This window comes from Eulemur rufifrons, chromosome 20 (assembly GCF_041146395.1).
Source record: "Eulemur rufifrons isolate Redbay chromosome 20, OSU_ERuf_1, whole genome shotgun sequence".
In the NCBI taxonomy this organism is placed as follows: domain Eukaryota; kingdom Metazoa; phylum Chordata; class Mammalia; order Primates; family Lemuridae; genus Eulemur; species Eulemur rufifrons.
The window spans coordinates 11,767,521-11,785,506 of record NC_091002.1 but is presented as its reverse complement, the minus strand read 5'-3'; the positions used below and the strand labels follow the sequence as shown (position 1 = coordinate 11,785,506).

Sequence of the window (17,986 nt, the reverse complement as noted above, 5' to 3'; positions counted from 1 at the left end):
ATCTATTTCCTGGCACCGTTTCCTGCCTGTCCTGCTCAAGGGTCTCTCTCTTCCCCTCCCCTGATTTGTAAAACCCTTCACAGGCTCTCCAGGAACTGTTATGTCATCTCTAGCTTGTTGTCCTTTTAGTTTGAAGCCTCAAACTCATTTGACTTTTCTTCATTGATCCTGCTTTTCTATCGTTTTAAATTCTCAGTCATTTCATGTTTTTTACCTTATTTTACCCTGAATACATAAAAATTAAAGCATAGGTAATTTGCATTAAAGAAAAAAAGCTGTGATGATGAAATCAGGATTATGTTTGCAGGGTTAACACACATTTTTCTCCACAGATAGCAGTGAATGCCTCGCAGATGACTGTAGCATTATCGCTGGAGGGAGCCTCGCTGGTTGGCACCCAGACTCTGCCGCTGTGTTATGGCGAAGAGTGTTGGGAATACTGGGAGATGTGAATAATATCCAGTCGCCCAAGATCCATGCCAAAGTCTTCGGCTACCTCTATGAACTCTGGTACAAACTAGCAAAGGTATGTCCTGCCATGCTCCTTTGTATTCTAATCCAGGATAACTGATTCATCATTTAATGTACAAACTGTTTACAGTTAACTACTGAACACATTCTGGAACACACATTAGACGTTTAGACAAAGTACATTTGATTATCAAAGATAAATCATGATACATATAATTTGAATATTTTATGAATGCAAGTTATTTAGTGTAAAAGTAGAGTATTACTATAGATACTAAAAATATGATAAAAAGGGTAAAAATAGGACTTAATCAGTTTTAGTTCTCTTTATAAAAATGATACTGGTTTTATTGTACAAAATTTGAAAAATGTAGAAAAATACAAAGAAAATTAACATCACCATCCACAGAAATAACCAATGTTAATATATATTAATAGTCTTATTTCTCTGGAGAAACACATTTTTACAAAAGTAGAATCTTAGAATTCATACAATTTTCATTCTGGTTTTTGTTTTGGTTCTAATATCTATTTTCCCCTTGTTAAATATTCTTTCAAAACATGATTCATGTTTGTGCAGTATAACTTACTAAGTAATTCCTTATCATTTGAAGTTCAAGACCTCTCCAGACATTAGCATTCAAGGAAAAATAATGCCCTTGTTTTGTATTTAAATCTAAAACAACATGCAGTAAGCCAGACACACAATTCAAAAGGACAATAGACGTTACAATAAAAGAAAAAGTTATAAATATTATAAGTTTTGACTCAACTTACAGAAATTTAATGAGAAGCAGCTATTTGGACATGGAAAACAATATTGAAATACTGTTGGGATAAATGGAGTGTTATCTTCCCTAACATTGTCCTCTTTGTGTATTAGATCCGGGACAATCTAGCCATAAGCCTGGACAACCAGTCTTCCCCGTCTCCTCCCGTCTTGATCCCACCACTCAGAATGTTTGCATCATGGCTATTTAAGGCAAGTGGATATGTGTTTATTTCTTTATTGCAATTTCCTCTTCCTTTCTGAAATTGAGTTAAAAAAAATGTAATTGCCCAAGACTGCATGTTTTGAAGACAGGCTGGGTCTTACTAAAGCCACTGCATCCCATATCTCCATAAACAACTCTTATGGAAAACTGAGAAGTAAATGAAATGTTGAAATGCTCTGCATCTGGACTTGATTTAATCTGGAAACATCATCTCCTTGGCAGGCAACGACATTGCCAAATGAATATAAGGAAGGCAAACTGCAAGCCTACAGGCTGATCTGTGCCATGATGACCAGACGCCAGGACGTTCTGCCAAACTCGGATTTCCTGGTGCATTTTTACCTTGTGATGCACTTGGGATTAACCAGCGAGGATCAGGTATTCTGTGACTCATTTATCACGATTTCCCATTGATTGTAAACTACATATCACTGTTTAAAGGTATTAGGTTTATAAAAATACATCAGAAATGTTGAATTTCTCAGTAGTCAAGTCTTGTACACATAGTAACCACAGTGGTCTTTCAAAAATGTAAATCAGGTCTTACATCCCTGCCTCTTCTCCCCACTGACTTTGCATTGTGCCAGATAGATTTGAATTTTATTCTGTAGTCTATATGATCTGACCTCTGTCTATGCTGTCAACCTCAAAGTACAATTTCAACCACTTTTTGTTTGGGTTCAACCACTTACTGTTTGAAGAGGGTGATTCTTGTTTTTTAAAAATGTTTCAAAACTGTCATTTTAGTAGTTAGGATGTTTTTGTGAAAAACTTTACCCATAAGTTAGGGGTCTTGACATTTCTTAATGAGGAGTTATTTTAATTTCTCCTGAAGAAATTTAAGTTAGGTTTTGGTCAAGTTGGAACAGAAAGGCCCAAGGAGCTACTAGCTATACACCCTCCTTGTAGATGCTGGGTTTGGGGGGGCAGGATGTAACCAGCCCCTGGCTTTCCTCCCTTGGGAGGACCCCAGCCAGTTGTGGAGGACATGAGGGTCATATTATGGACAGGGACACGAGAACTCTTGACTTGATGTGGGAATCTCAAGCAGGCAAGTGGCGTGATTGATCTGTTATTTCACAGAGGTTATTCTGGACTCTGGAGGATGGATTTGAAAATGTGGCAGGGGCAGGATAGAATAGGAGATTGGGCCTGAAAATAGAGATTAGTTAGGAAGTGGTTAAACTAACATAGATTTTAAAAAAATGATGAGAACTAAGATGGGAGCATTAGAGATGGGAAGAAAGGAATAGGAAAGAGCTAAGAAATTTTAAGGCATTCCATTTTATCACTAGGTTTTCTTGATCAATTAGAGGAGCTATGAGGAGTGTTTCACAATTTACCCTTTAAATTGTAAATACTAATCAATGAACTTGTATCATTTATTAACTGCCAAGTAGCAGTCCTTTCTGTATTTCTTTTATTCTCTGTACGTATGGTGCAGACACAGACCTTTTGATACCCCTAGGGGACATATCAGAGGTCATTCTCCTGGTTAATTTTTTTATTGCTTCAGAATATACTTGGACCTTTTCAACCCTTGAGGTCTACTTAAAGATTTTGCAGTATATCCCCTGATACTTTGAGCCTTACTCATTGAGCTTCTATCTGAAGTAATAAGCATACTGTTCTAGTGAGCTGTCTTTGTCATATTTGCTCTGATTTTAGCAGTGTGTAGAGGACATCTGTATAGCAAAACTGGACTTAGACCCATAGTCTCATTTATTTACTAAGCATTCCTAAATAGATACAGGGATATGAGGTATATTTGTTTGTATTCTCTGCTCAGATATTTTACAGCCATCATTGCAAGTGGCAGCATCTTTTACGGAATGATGCAACTCAGGGTGTATGGAAGATTAAGGGGTATAAGTAGGCAAGAGAATTAACTCTCACAGATCGTAATGAGCTCCCTCAGTGAAAGAACCAAGCGAGAAAGGCTTACCTAACAATGTTTTACTTTAAAGCAGTGTTTTGCAGGAAAAAAAAGTTTACTTGGAAATAATGATCAACTATAGAATCTTCCCACTTAATAGAAACAAATTTGAAGTTAGCAGTAAACACTTAGCATTCCTTAGAATGAGTTTTCTAGAAAGTCACATCAATAGGTGTAAGTTTAGAATCATCTTTCTATTTTAAGGTGTGTTGGTGTGGAAATGAAATAATAAAATAAGGTGAAATAAGAATGTATCATAGCATTGAGAACCCAAGAAGTATGATTTTACAAATCATTTTCAAAAAAATATGATTTTACAGTATAGAAAAAGGATTTTTTTCAAATTTTATACTTAAAATCATTTTCACATTTTAATGTATGTCATGTTTTTATTTCAGTGAAGGCTCAGTGATCTTTTGTAGTTCATTGTAAAATATGTAAGTCATAAAAGATTGTCCAGTAACTAGCAGTAATCCCAGCATCCTGACTTCTAAAACAAAATGGGGGTATCATAAATCTCTTTTAGTTAGGCCATTAGAATCTTAAGTTTTTATGTGTGTTTAATAGAGTTGACTGTTTTCTTTAACCTTTACAATTATTGGTATATATTTTAGAAGCCCTGACTGTCTGCAAATAAAATTACTCTAAGTAAACTTTATTCCTTTGCCAGAAGAAAATTACATAGAAGACCTTCTAATGAAAGAAACTTTTCTCATTTATGTAAGAAATGTCTCTGGTAATTAATTTAACTTCTGGTCCACATGTCTAAATAAACCATGGTGGTTGCCACAGAACTTATATGTACTTCTGGAAATACATGTTATATTAATTATAAAAAGAAAAGAAAGCATTTATAATAGAGAATACGGTTAAATTCAATTTTTTTAATTGGCAAACTGTGTACCTGTTACTAGTACTATCTCAGGGCTTGTTTCCGTTTTTTGAGATCTCAAACAGCCACACTTTTATGTAACCTGGCACTGAAAGGATTCATTTATATAGAGAAAACCTTATAAAGATAACCCCATGTTTTTTAATAAGATAAGTAATAGCAAATAATTTTTAAAAATTGAACATTTATCAGTTTTGTCTTACAAATAAAATCCAGGGTGGATTTCCTCCTTTGTCCTCTGGGTGGCACACTTGTCTGCACAACTCAGCCTTGTGGTTCATTGGCCACCACTGAGCTTTAAACCTGCTGCGAGATCGAAGACCATTTGCACATTATGGAGTGTATGGCATGGTCGTTTTACCAAGTGCTTTCCTAAATCTGAGAGTATCAAAATTATGTCAGGAATGACCAATAAAGTACTGAATTTAAATAAGCTCAAAGATGCTAAAAAAAAATCTTTTAAAGCATAATGGTGTTTATAATAATTGAAGATTCCTTTTTTAATTTAAAAAACTGAGTATTTATAAAATAGATATCTCACAAATTGCCCTATGTTCTCTAACAATCAAGTACAATTTTGGTTTTATCTAATGTGATAGCAAATTCATTATATAAACAAATGTAATCATTTCTATCAAAGAAATATAATACATACACCAAACAGCCAGAATTAAAAACATAGTGTATCTCAAAACAACTGTTTTTAGTATTGTTTTAATCAGTTTTAGCTATACTAATGACTTAATAATTTAATAACTAACACAATGACCTTATCAAATAGTATTTCCCACAGTACACATTATATATATAGTATGGGTTTGTGGTTTATTATTGTGATTGAAAACATGCTTTGAAATGGCTTTCTTTTTTCCTTGGTTATGGATTTTTTTTTTTTAAATTGATCCTGTTTTATTGGTTTAGAAAATAATTAGGATTATAAACAATTTTAAAATAACTAAACATTATGAAGAAAATTTGGGGTGACTTATAGCACTGCCCAGCCCACCTGTGAAGGGGTCTTCCAGTTGGCTTCTGTCTGCTCAGCTGCTTAGTGCCTGGCGGGCACAGTTGGAGGGTACTCATTTCCCCAGCACCCACAGTGCCAGAGTCTGTGCTGGGGACTGCATGGTGTTGTCCCATTGATTATTCTCCACAATTCAGTTAGGGAAATATCATGGCCCATTTTATAAATAACGAAGGTTGAACAAATACCAAGAACTTTTGCCCAACGCCAAATGTTAAAAAGGCTGTTTAGAATTCACATGCAGGTTTGACTTATTCCACCAGGTGTGTCTTTTCCATTAATTCCCAGCTAGCATGTTGGTCAGACAGCCCTTGGTTTTATTTCTCCCTTCTGTTTTATTTTATCTGGGCTTTGCCCTTGGTTGCACCCCACTTCAGAATCTCCCTTATTCAAGGACCCCCACCTCAACCTGCAAATGCCTTTCCATGATTGCCTTCCCAGTTCTTCATCATCTTTGAGTTTCTTTTCTAAAACTGTTCCTTGTTGGTCTTAGTTTCTCCTAATGCTTAGCTGCTTTTTCACCTCTGTCTTCCCCCCAAAATTTTAACATGAAAGAATCTATGATTTGGATTTATTAAAAACAGTTCCTATTAATTTCATGATTATTTAAAACAGATGGAAAGATCAATATGTGTGAAATGGAAAAGGACAGTTGAGGAAAGGAATTTTATTTTCATGTTTGTAAGAACATATATCAAAGACTGGAAAGTTTTCTTTGCTCAAAATAAGCAAACTGTTTTTTAACAATGACTTACAGATTTAATGTCTTAATGTAATTTGTCTGTTATACATCAAAGGTGAATTCTCTTTTAAATGCAAAGCTTACATTAATGCAAATTACTTTTGTAAATTTGCGTATAGAACGTGGGGGAAATGTGTATCTTTGTCATTTTCGCCTATAATGTATTTTGTAACACACCAAAAAAGCATGAGGCTTCTCTCAGGTGGAGAAGTGTGTATTGTTCTGTCCTGAGGTAACTATGTAGCTACAGATTTGAATCCTAATAGCATAAAGTTGTGATATGGTATAATACAGTGTGATAAAATGTAGCAGTTAAGAGCATGGGCCTCAAATCAACCTGAGTTCTAGTTTTGGCTTTATCACTTATTAGCCAAGTCATTTGGGCTCATTGTGTCTTGGTTCCCTTATCTGTAGAATGAGGATAATTATAGTGCCTACCTCAGAGGGCTGTTCGAAGACTTCAAAGAGGTAAAACATAGAATGCACTGGATGTGGAACACGGAAGTGACAGCCCTCAGTGTGAGCCCTTGTTTAATATCGAGGAGGATAAGAAGAAGAATAGCAACTCCTTGAGTATCATGTATTTTATTTTTCTGATAAGGTATTGTTCTTTTTTCTTGACCCGTACATTTTTTTACTTTTGAACATAATGATTTGACTAAAAAACATAACCGGCCATTGTGGAATTTCAGAACATGTGGAGAAATAACCACTCCCTGTGTTGTGGGTCAGACAAAAATAATGATCTGTTTTTTTCACCCTTGTTTGCTTATGATCTAGAAACGTTTCTTGTGTGTCCATGGCCATTGGCTCACTTTCTACCCACTTGTTGCCCTACCCAATGGTCCCTCTGTTCGAGGGAAATTCAAAAGCTGAACTCAGCGTGTCCCAGACCCCTTGCAGCTGAATTGGCATTGACCCAGGTTCTGTCCAGCGGAGGTACCTATGTGGCACTTGAAAGCAGACGTGGGGTATGGTGGGTAGCAGCACAGAGGGAGCGGGGTCCTCCTATCGTGGAGGTTCTGTTCAGCACCAGCACCATTGGCCACAAGAGCAGACAGTGGCCTTCTGCTGTGGTGTGGCTGAGTGTATCTGCTTGCCACCTTTTTCCTGGCTGTGGAGATTTGTGATTGGTTCCCTGGCACTTTCAGAAATTTTGTAAGCCATCTGAAGCCCTGATATAAATCCCTTTCCTCTTAATCTCAGAAAAGTGGAATCTGTTGTTTGCAAGTAAGACCCTGGCTTAGCCAGTGACTGCAAGGTGCCGTGCTGGGCACTGGCAACACATGATCAACACCGGTTTATATTTCAGATGCTAAATGCACTTGTAGCATTAATTTAATTTACCTGTTTTTTTCTTGATTTTAGCCACTTATTTTGTAGGCAGTAATATTTAACTTGTAGAAACATTTTACTTCCATTTAACCTAATATTTTAATGAACACTTTGCCACATCAGTGTTAAAGAAAATAATTTTAAACACCATACATAGAGCAATAGTCTGTCCCAGAAGTCAAACAAAGTAGTTCATGATTTTCTTAACGGATGTTACAGCCTCCTCTCATGAGGTGTATGATGGAATAATATAATAAACAGTCGTTTGTAAAAAGATCCCACGGGGCCCCTCAGTGAGTATAAGACTCAGCAGTGAGCTTTGAAAGCAAGGTGCAGGGGTGATCCTTGTAAATTGGCCATACCTGATTCTTTTAATAACTCCAGACAGCTGCATCATGCAGTGATATGTAATAATTGCATCACCTTTTCTCAGTCAGAGAATTGTTCTTTGCTGAAAATTTAGACTTATAACTAGAAAAACATAGGGTAGATACACATAAATTTCTAAACATATTTAAAACTAAACATAAACGAGTATTCAGTTCTAGAAAAAGTAGAAAATTAAGGTGACAGATTGGACCTTGTTTGTCTCATATCCAAGGAAATAATTTTAACACATGTTTCTAAAGTGCTCATTCTGTACAGCAAGTGATTTTACCAAGGTTGAAATTCGTAGGATTTTAGTTCAATGCTATCAGGATAAAGTACATATTTATGAATTTAAAGATCTAACTGGTGTTCAGAGGATTAAATAATAACCTTGAGATGTATCAGCAGAGGAAATGTAGAGCTTTAGAAGGCTAACTTTGTAAAAGCTTAATTTAAAAACAATTTTTTAAAAAACTACAGGCTTGTACAATGAGTAAAAATAGGACTAATTCTGGGCTTTATTCCTAAGGTTTTTAAGAATTGGGGAATGTATCTTCCACAAATTCAGGATATAAGATAACTTCAGTATATATTCAATGTATGACTTTCACGGATGGCAAGCCTCGTATTGGGAACTAAAAGACCTGGGAGATAGACTTAGCTTTGTCACTCACTGGCCATGGGGGCCACGGCCTAGCCCCAGGTGGTCAAGTGTGAATGAATTGGATTAGAGAACCTCTCCGGCCCTTTCCCATTGAGCATTCTTGTTGGATCCTCTGATTTATTTTTAGGTATTTTATTATTAGGGTCACATCAGTCTTTCCTGAATATGTGGCACAAGGTTTAATAATCTTTTCTTGTTGAATATTTTTCTCCATCATGGTAAAAAGACCTAGTCAGGTTCTAAGGGTACAAGACACAGAAACAAATATCTTTAATATCTATCAATTTGTGCAAAGGATCAAATAAGTGACATACCCGTTATAAAGATTGGACTGTGTTGAATATTCTAAGTTTGTTTGAAAGCAGCTCACAGAGGAGGTAGGATTCAATAGGACTTTCAAGGATGGGTAGGATTTAGATAGTAGGACAAGAAGCAGGATGGAATTTCACATGCCAAACATACAGAACTTCTCAGGCCATATTCAGGAAACAATAACTGGAGTGGTTTTGATTTAGTGCCAGATGTATGTATGTAAATAATATGTGGACAAGAATCCAGGCAGCATTATAGAGATTCTTGATTCAGAGTAGTTTTCATCCCATGGACAATGGGGAGTTCTTGAAGGTGTTTGACCATGACGCTCAACGTGAGCAAGAAAGCATTTTAAGAAGCTTTACCCACAGTGATTGTGGGGGATAGATTATAATCATGAGAAAATGATGACAACAAGCGCAGAAAGGGAGTTGTTCTAATAGCTCAGGAGCAAAGTAATGAGGGCTAGCAAGAACTGAGACACAGATGGGGTTTGTATATATGTGTGTGTGAATTTATTACGTGTGTATATTGTGTATATTTATGTATATATAATATGTATGTATATGTTTTATGTATTTTGTGCACACGCGCGCGTGTGTGTGTGTGTGTGTGTGTGAGAAATATTTTGGACTAGTAGGATATAGTGCTGAGTAGTAAGTGTCCTGGAAGGCAGAGTCTCTTGGCACTATTCCCACTATCTCTCAAATCAAACATCGATTCCGAAAGGTGAGAAGATGAATTGAGTAAAGGAAGGAGAGTAGGGATAGTAAGAGAGAAGTGACTATAAAGATCGACTCATGTCATGGTGACCCCTTGCTCACCTTGGACATCATAGCACAGGGTAGGCTAAAAAGCAGGTGTGACAGAGGATACACCAAGGGGTGTCCCCAAAGAATTCTTGCCTGTTAGGAGTTAGAAATGTGTAGGAAAGATTTCTAGGGGCACTTTCTCTCTACGTAAAAGAACATATTCTCTAACCCTGCTGGAATTCTAACAGTTGGTGTGAAAATTGTAAATTTAAGTAGAACTTCTAAATGTCTCTGTTGCTTGATATTTTTGTTAGCCAGAACATCTACTTGTTACTGTTGGTTTTTGAAGGCAATTTGACACTTATAAACGAGTCCTTTTATTTTGCTAAAAATAGTTTTGATTTGAATTTACTTTATTCAAATTAATGAAATTTTATTGAATATAAGAGTTTACTAGAGCGATAAACAAAACTTTCAGGTTTGAGTTAGGTTTGATGGAAGGATAATATTTACTGGGACAGGCGGTGTATATGTCAGCCCTCTCCTGACATGTATTGTTAAGTCTATAATAATTCTTACTATGTGCTTGTTATACAAATTCAGAGTGATAAAATATAGAAGTTATTATATAATTACTAGCAAACCAGCAGGTACTATCCATTTGTTTCTGAGTGTTTCCCATAAAGTTTCCTGGCAATGTACAAGTCATACATTAGTTAAGTTTTGTCAAAGAAAAATTGTTTATAACTTTGTTCAGCTGTCAGTGGCCATGGAGATTCCAGGTAGATGGCTGCACCAAACAATAAGTGGGAGGGTTTTTTTCTTTTTCAGCTGTAAAACCAATAATTATTTTCACTAATCTGCAGACTGATCCCACTTATACCTCAATAAAGAAAGTAGAAATATGTAGAAGGTAACAGATGGCAGAAGTTTCGGTTATGAGGTTTAACACATATGCGGTGAACTTGTTTCACAGCTTTAAGAAGTGTAAGATGATAGCATGGGAGAGTGATCCAAACAGGAAAAAAAGCTACCTGAAAGGCCAGAAACTAGAGTTTTGTTTGATTTCCCTTGTTGGATTTAAAGGTGTAAAGACTTTCTTTCAAGTAAATGCTATCAGTAAGGAATATGAATTATGTATATTTCGCCACAAGTCTCCCATATGTTTAATAAGACATGCTACATGAAATAAAGCATAAGAATGCAATATAATAGCAGCTCAGTATATGTGGAAAAATAAAAGATTTTGTTCCTACTAAACTGTTACCGTATGATATAGTGTATAAGCTGGCCTACATTTTTCAGTAGAGAGCATGTCCTTTTGTCCTGAGGTCTCTCTCTGGAAGGAGACTCTATTGTGACCTCTTCTTGCAAGGCCCATGTCACCAGAATAATCTTCCTTAGTAGAGCCACTGGAGTATATCTTACCGTTTCCCAGACAGAGTAGTTGCTCAGTAAATGTATTGATTGATAGAAAATCAAAGGAAAAAAAGACCTCCTTTTGATTCTGGCTTTTCCAAATCCATGTGGGATCATAGGGAATGAGTGACCAAGGCAGCTGAGCTGAACTGCTTTGGTTGAAATTTTGACTCCAACTATCAATTTCAAGGCAGGCATTAACTTTGTCCTGTTGTGAGCTAATCAATTTTCATTACCTTGGAATAGTGATTCTTGGGGGGGGCAGGGGAATTTTACCTGCTAAGAGACACTTGTGGTTGTCACAACTAAGGGGAGTGGGGTGCACTGGCATCTGTTATATGGGAGCTAGGGATGTTATTAAACATCCTACAGTGCACAAAAACACAACAAAGAATTTGTGATCCAAAAGGTCAGCAGTGTTGCAGTTGAGAAACCTCATCCTAGAAGATGTGCAGATGACACTAGACTAAGTAAGAGAAGATCTAGACATCATACATTAAGTGACAAAACTCAGCAATCAAAAAAAGTATGAAAGACTAGTTCTCTTAATTTAACCAAGGAAAGTAAAACATACAAAAATTTAACCAGGAAGATTAAAGTAAGAGAGGTAAATGTTTTAGGTTGAATTATATGAAAATTGCTAATATTGGACTATTTTCAAAAAAGGGGGTACGGTTTCATATGGTTCAACTTATTAAATTCTGCATTTATTTTTTAAAAATCAATGTAAGAAGTAAAACATGGAGTGATTTGATTAATTCCAAGTTAACATGAAAATTATCTGAGATGGATTTTGTCTGGAAGCCCAAATTAGACAGTGGTGTGGCCTGCAGCCGCAAAGCCCGAGGCACTGTATGCATGCGTAGAGGCAGGAAGGGGGCTCAGGTTCCACTCCCCCCGTGGGCACTGCCCTAGTAGCTGAGAGGAAGCAGGATAGCTGAGAGAACAGCTTTCATGGAGAAGAGTTGGCATGTGGACACTGATAATTGCTTTTTTCAAATGTCTGAAGCAGTGATGTGGGGAGAGAGAGATTAGGCTGTTTTACCTCCAGAGCCAGGACTAATAAATGGATTCCAGCTCACCATCAGGAGACACTTTCTAAACCAGTTTCCTGTTCCAATATGGCAGGTGATTGATTTTGTGTTTGTAAATCTCTGAGGCTCTAAAGTGTTCAGTCCAAAGATGTTTGGCTGCCTCTCGGGGAGCCTCGGGAAAAGGAAACATCCACTTCGGAGCTTGAGCCGTGCCTAACCTTACCCTTACATCACTGCATCCTTGAGTCAGTGGCCACATGGCCTTTTCTGGCTTGAGCCACTTGTTCTATGAAATGGGTTTCTAATGACTCTCTGGGACCTTGGGAAGGTGACTATAGTTAGCCTTCAGTGGGCACTAGTATGTATATTCACTGCAGAAAGGATTCTCCTGTTGTTTGGAATATAGCCTGTTGATCTACAAGATCATCTTTTCTCATTTAGAATTCTATAAAAATTTTAAGAGAAGTCACATTTTTCTTTAGGGAAAAAGGCATTGAGAGACAGAGGGATGGCTTCTAGAGGTATTTCAAGTACTAAAGTTACACTTGAGGAGGGAGATACTTTCTGTAACTGGCATTTAGAAAGAAATGATTTTTGAATATAAGAGATTTTAAATCATGACTCTGGTTTATAAATTCATAAAGGCTAGGTTTGGATATGAGGAAATAACATCAAGAAGAGCATTTTAAATTGCAAGTTTTCTTTCTGTGAGAAAGTGCTTTCCTTGTGAGGAATAATCTTTTCTTGTCGATTTCTTTTTAATATATAACAATAAGTGGTAGTGTGGTAATTGCAGATTGTTCAGCAATTAATGCTATTTACTGGAACACATTTTAGAAAGAACATTATTTTCTAAAGAAACAATAAACAGTTTTTCTTTTGTTCTCCCATGGAAAATATTCTTTGGTAGGTATTTGTGGGCCAGAGAAATTTTAGCAAAAGAGAACCTTTTAGTAATAAGACATTACAATAAAATACCTACCATTTTTTCCTGTATTAGAGTCTTATTTGAACATGTGCAGCTCCCTTTGTTAAGACCTAGTGCCTTGTGTCACCTGTTTGCTTCTCCCTCTTGGTTCCCATGGCCTGCCAGCTGGCCCCATCCATACAGGGGTCTTGTGATCTTGGCCTGGCCTCACTCTCAGCTGTAGACAGCTCTTCCCTACCCCTAACAGGTCATTGTTGGAAAGAGGAGCCATGCTTCATTCTGCCTCAGAGCCTCACAGCAACTAACATGGTACCTTCAGCTCAGCACTCGAGAAATTTGTAAACTTACTAACACATTGAATGCCACACTAGAAAAAAATTTTTTTCCTTGGGGCCACCATGTTTTATTATGAAAAAGATGAAATAAAAAAAAAAAGAGGAAAAAAAAAAAGAGAGAGAAAAAAAGAGAAAAAAAAAAAGAGAAAAAAAAGAGGGAAAAAAAAAGAGAGAAAAAAAGAGAAAAAGAAAAAGAGAAAAAAAAACCAGAAAAAACAAAACAAAACTTTGAAACCAAACGATCCTTTCTAATTTAATGAAAAATTTGTTATTTTTATTGTTTTCTGTGTATGAGTTATATGCATCTTGAAGAATAGTTCTCACAGCTCCCAAGGTGAATCGTGAGTTACATCTGCGTCACGAGACCCCAGGCTCAAAACTAGCGTGAGTTAAATACAACTCACATGGCAGTTAATGTGTTAAATGTTTTTGTATGAAATTATCAGAATGCTTTGGCTTCCATTTCAGACTTTTTTAAACCAGTGGATTTTAAATCAAATCTGCTTCAAAGTCTTATTTTTCAAATAAATGATCCTGGAAAATTAATATTTTAATAAGATCATGATTATAAATGCTACTGTTGTTTAGTAAAAAGAATAATGCATTAGGCTTTGGAATTTACAAAATGCTTTCAGATGTGATCTCCTTTGCCCTTTATAAGAGCAAAATGGGGCATGTTGCATTTTCATTCCCATCTTACAGATGACAAAATTGCTGTTCAGAAGATAAAGTATCTGTCCAAGGTCAGAGAGCAAATTAGTGATATCTTTTACTGGAATCTTATCTTCAAATCCCTGTTCTTCCTACTACTTCATTTCCTTCAAAATCTGCTTTCAAGCACCTTTGTTTAAAAAAAACCAGAAAGTACTTTTTAAGCCCTCCAAATGAATTTAATTATATGTAAATTAAAGACCTAAATGTTAAACAGGTATTCTTAGAATTTGAAGCAGTGAACCATTTGTTGAACCTTTAGAGGTCAATTGATTATTCTAGATGGTTACCTTTTCCCTTCTTGCTGTGGTGGGATTCATATATGATGGGCTCTCCATCGTAGGATAGGCTGGGGAGGTGAACTCTTGGGTTTGTGGCTGTTGCTGCTTTGTTAGTGGACCTGGCTTGGGGTTTCTTTTGAAGTAGGTTGATAAGGCTGGCTTTCTTTGGGATTTTTCTCTCAAATTTTAGCCATTCTTTAGAGCTCTTTGTCCAAACACAAATTAAATTATAAAAAAAGGTGGGAGGAAAGTAGGGGGAGTTGCAATTCTCTTGCTCCATCAGAAACTGAAAATGTTACCTGTTGTGACTGCTCTGTGTAACTCATCCAGGCTGCCACCCACATTGGTGGGATGATCCGTACCCTCCTGAATTGTATGACCACAATTTTTTTTTTTTTTTTTTTAACAGAACAGAAAAATGTGGAGAGCCTCAGTTTTACTGCTCTGTGCAGGTAGAATAATTTTATATATAAGAAAACAAAATACAAAGCCTGCATTTTATGTTGTCCTAGAATGAATAATCATAGTCTAAAATTTTTCTTTTCTGATGTAGGAACACACCAGAAGACATGGGAAGCTCTAACAGAAATAGTTTTTCCTCTTTATTCTTGGTACTAGGCTGGGAAACAGTCCTGTAAAACCCAGTGCCATAAAGTAGGCTCAGTTTCACCTAAACCTGAGAGCCAGGTGTCCTGATTTCAACATATGAGAAAGAAACCTGTTTAAATGCATGGAACACTAGTCTTTGATGGCACTGGAAGGCTTAAGTTTTTTTTCAGCAAAGTTGAAGCTACAGAAGCTACAACTGGTATGTGTTCTTTAGTGTTCATTTTGAGGGAAAAATAGGAATCTTGATTTGTTGCTGGAATCCTGGTAAACTTCCTGGTTTGTTTTCCATGGGATCTTTCTAATGCATTCTCCCTTACTGCCTCTTCCCCCAATGCAGTTTCCTAAGAAGAATGCTTTGGTGGGAGACCTGTTTTTATTTTGAAGATAGCATTTTATGAGCCAGTTCCCTCATCTGATAATATTTTTTGACAGTAGAAGTTATGCGTATATTTTGGAAGCACATTTTTGAGCTGCAGCAATCACTTATTGACTTCATTTGAAAGTATAGCTTTAAAAAGTATTATTTGTATTTTTAAATGATTATCAGGCAAAATAAATGAGATCAAAGAAGCATTCATATTTCAGAGCTAAGTCACACCCTCAAATAGTGCTGTCCTCTAAATATGAGGGCCGATGTTCTCAAATGTCAAATGGTGCTTCGCTGACCCTGAATTAACATTTCTCTTCCTGGAAGGAAGAGGAGCATGCTGGGCTTGTGTTTAAACCTTGCTGCTAACTGCAGTTCTGGCCATGATTGATCTCCTTCTCCATGTCTATAAAATGAAAAGATTGAATGATGATCTCTTAGATTTTTTTCTTTTCTAAGTTTTTGTGGTTCCAAAGGAACAAATTAAATACCCTTGTTACCCAAATTCAGTAAGGTATATTTTCCCTACTGAATTTCTCTACTTCCTTCTAGAGTAACACAAGTGCTCAATTGGGTTCCAATCTGGATTCCAGCATTAGAATGAGATGATTATTTTGTTTGGCATCATTGACAGTGTTGATTAAATCTTCACTGCACCCTTGCAGCCGTGGCATCAGGCAGCACCTGACTGCTGAGTCTATGATTTCATCTAAGAATTTAATTTTAATATTCTGAGAAGTATATATTTCTAGCTGATGCATTCCTAAGACAGGATGAATAATAAACTTGGAAACAGTGTAGCTGCCTGTCTCTGTAGTACCTATATTTATTATGTGTGTGTGTATTTTACTCATTTCGGCAATTCCCACCTTAATGATATTACTTACATGATTATGCTTTGGAAGTGCATTTTTACCCATCCTGTTATCTGTGATGGCAGTGACTCTTTGTTTCAGCTTCTGCTAGAGAACATCGTAAAGCTATAGAGGGGAGGGTGGAGAAGACAAGCAGAGAGACTTGATTCAGTTTAGCCTTTTCTGAAATAAGCAGCGGGTTACCACGGAAAAAGCAGATTTTTGGTATCCTCCTACACTACCCCTCCCTTCTCCCCAGCCCCTAGTAACTTCCTTGGTGATGTACAAATGCCTGTCTGTGTGGACTTGTCCCTCAGCTTTGGCCATCAGGTCTGGTCTTCTTTCTGAGGGCTGCATCAGTGTCCCGTGCTCAGAGAGCACATACGTGAGTCTGATGCAGCCAAGTTGCTCCCACTGTTGTCACTTACTGGCAACAACTTGTTGAATCCCTCATTTGCAGGATTTAATAACTGCTCTTGAGCATCTGCATCAACCTCATTAAGCCAGCCTGTTGTACAAACTGTAATGTTGTAGATTTGAGGCTTATCAGGGTCACGACTAAGACAGTCATTACACAGTCAGGCCACAGCATCTTCGAGGCACTGTTGGTGCAGCTGGTAAGTCATTTCTCTCCATGACCCTCCCAACAGTTTTCCTCATCTTATGGAAATATAAATAAATGTGCCAGAGTTTCATAATGGGTCTGCCATCTCCCTGTCAGTGTCCTCTGTGAGCTGTAACATGCCCATCGTGGGAAGCAGTGTGAAAGTCAGCAGCCCTCGTGATCTACGGGCTGCAAGCAGGGTGTTGTGTTGATCAGAGAAAGGGAGCTTTATGTTTGTTCATGTAGCTGGGGACTTGGGGCAGAGGGAATGACCTGACTGATGTGGTGGAGAGTAAGTTCTTTCTTGGAGGCTCCGATCTCACGGTACCCTGAACATCCTTGCAGAAAGCACTAATTTGCTACTCTAAAAATATTTTCAGAAAAGGTTGCTCTGGGGATTTATATGCCACATCATAGGCTCTGACTTTCTTCCCACCAATGAAATAGAAGGAACTTTCATTTTAAACTCTGATGTTCTCCCTAAAATCAGGAACAAGGCAACACCACTTCTATTCAACAGTGTACTGGAGATTCTAACCAGGGCAGTTAGGTAGGAAAATGAAATAAAAGTCATCCAAACTGGAAAGTAAAAGGAAAGTTATATATATTTACTAATAATATGAACTTGTATTTGGAAATCCCTAAGAAATACACACACACACTTAAAAAAAAAAAAACCTAATAGAACTAATCAATGAATTCTATAAATTTGCAGGATATAGGATCAATATACAAAAATCAATGTTTATTTCTACACAACAGCAATGGACAATTACAATAGCATCAAAAAGAATAAAATACTTACGAATAAATTTAACCAAGGAGGCACAAGATGTGTATACTGAAAATTAAAAATTTTGCTGTCAGAAATTAAAAACTACCTAAATAAATGGAAAAATATTTCATATTCCTGAATCAGAAAACTTAATGTTGTTAAGATTACAATACTCCCCAAACTGATACACAGATTCAACACATTCCTATCAAAATCCCAATAACCTTATGAAGAAATGGAAAAGCTGATCCTAAAATTCACATGGAATGGCAGGGAATCCTGAATAGCCAAAACAATCTTGAAAAAGAAGAACAAAGTTAGAGAGCTACCAGTTTCCTATTTCAAAACTTACTTTTGTAAGAGTAATCAAAACAGTGTGTACTGGTAAAAAGTTAGACATATAGATCAATGGAATAGAATTGAGAGTCCAGAAATAAACCCATATACCTGTAGTCAACTGAATTTTGACAAGGGTACAAAGACATTCAGTAGGGAAAAAACGGTCTTTTCAACAAGGAGTGCTGGGACAATTGGATATCCACATGGAAAAGGATGAAGTTAGATCCCTACCTAGCAT

The 17,986-nt window shown here is 36.8% G+C and overlaps 1 protein-coding gene across 1 annotated transcript in view; it reads left to right on the top strand.

The window, feature by feature from the left end:
• RALGAPA2 (Ral GTPase activating protein catalytic subunit alpha 2) overlaps positions 1–17,986 on the top strand; it is a 313,050-nt gene that overhangs the window by 128,628 nt on the left and 166,436 nt on the right. The window contains exons 21-23 of the mRNA XM_069495868.1: positions 333–526; positions 1,355–1,453; positions 1,689–1,844. Coding sequence (XP_069351969.1) covers positions 333–526; positions 1,355–1,453; positions 1,689–1,844 — 449 coding nt within the window. The remainder of the gene's footprint in view (positions 1–332; positions 527–1,354; positions 1,454–1,688; positions 1,845–17,986) is intronic.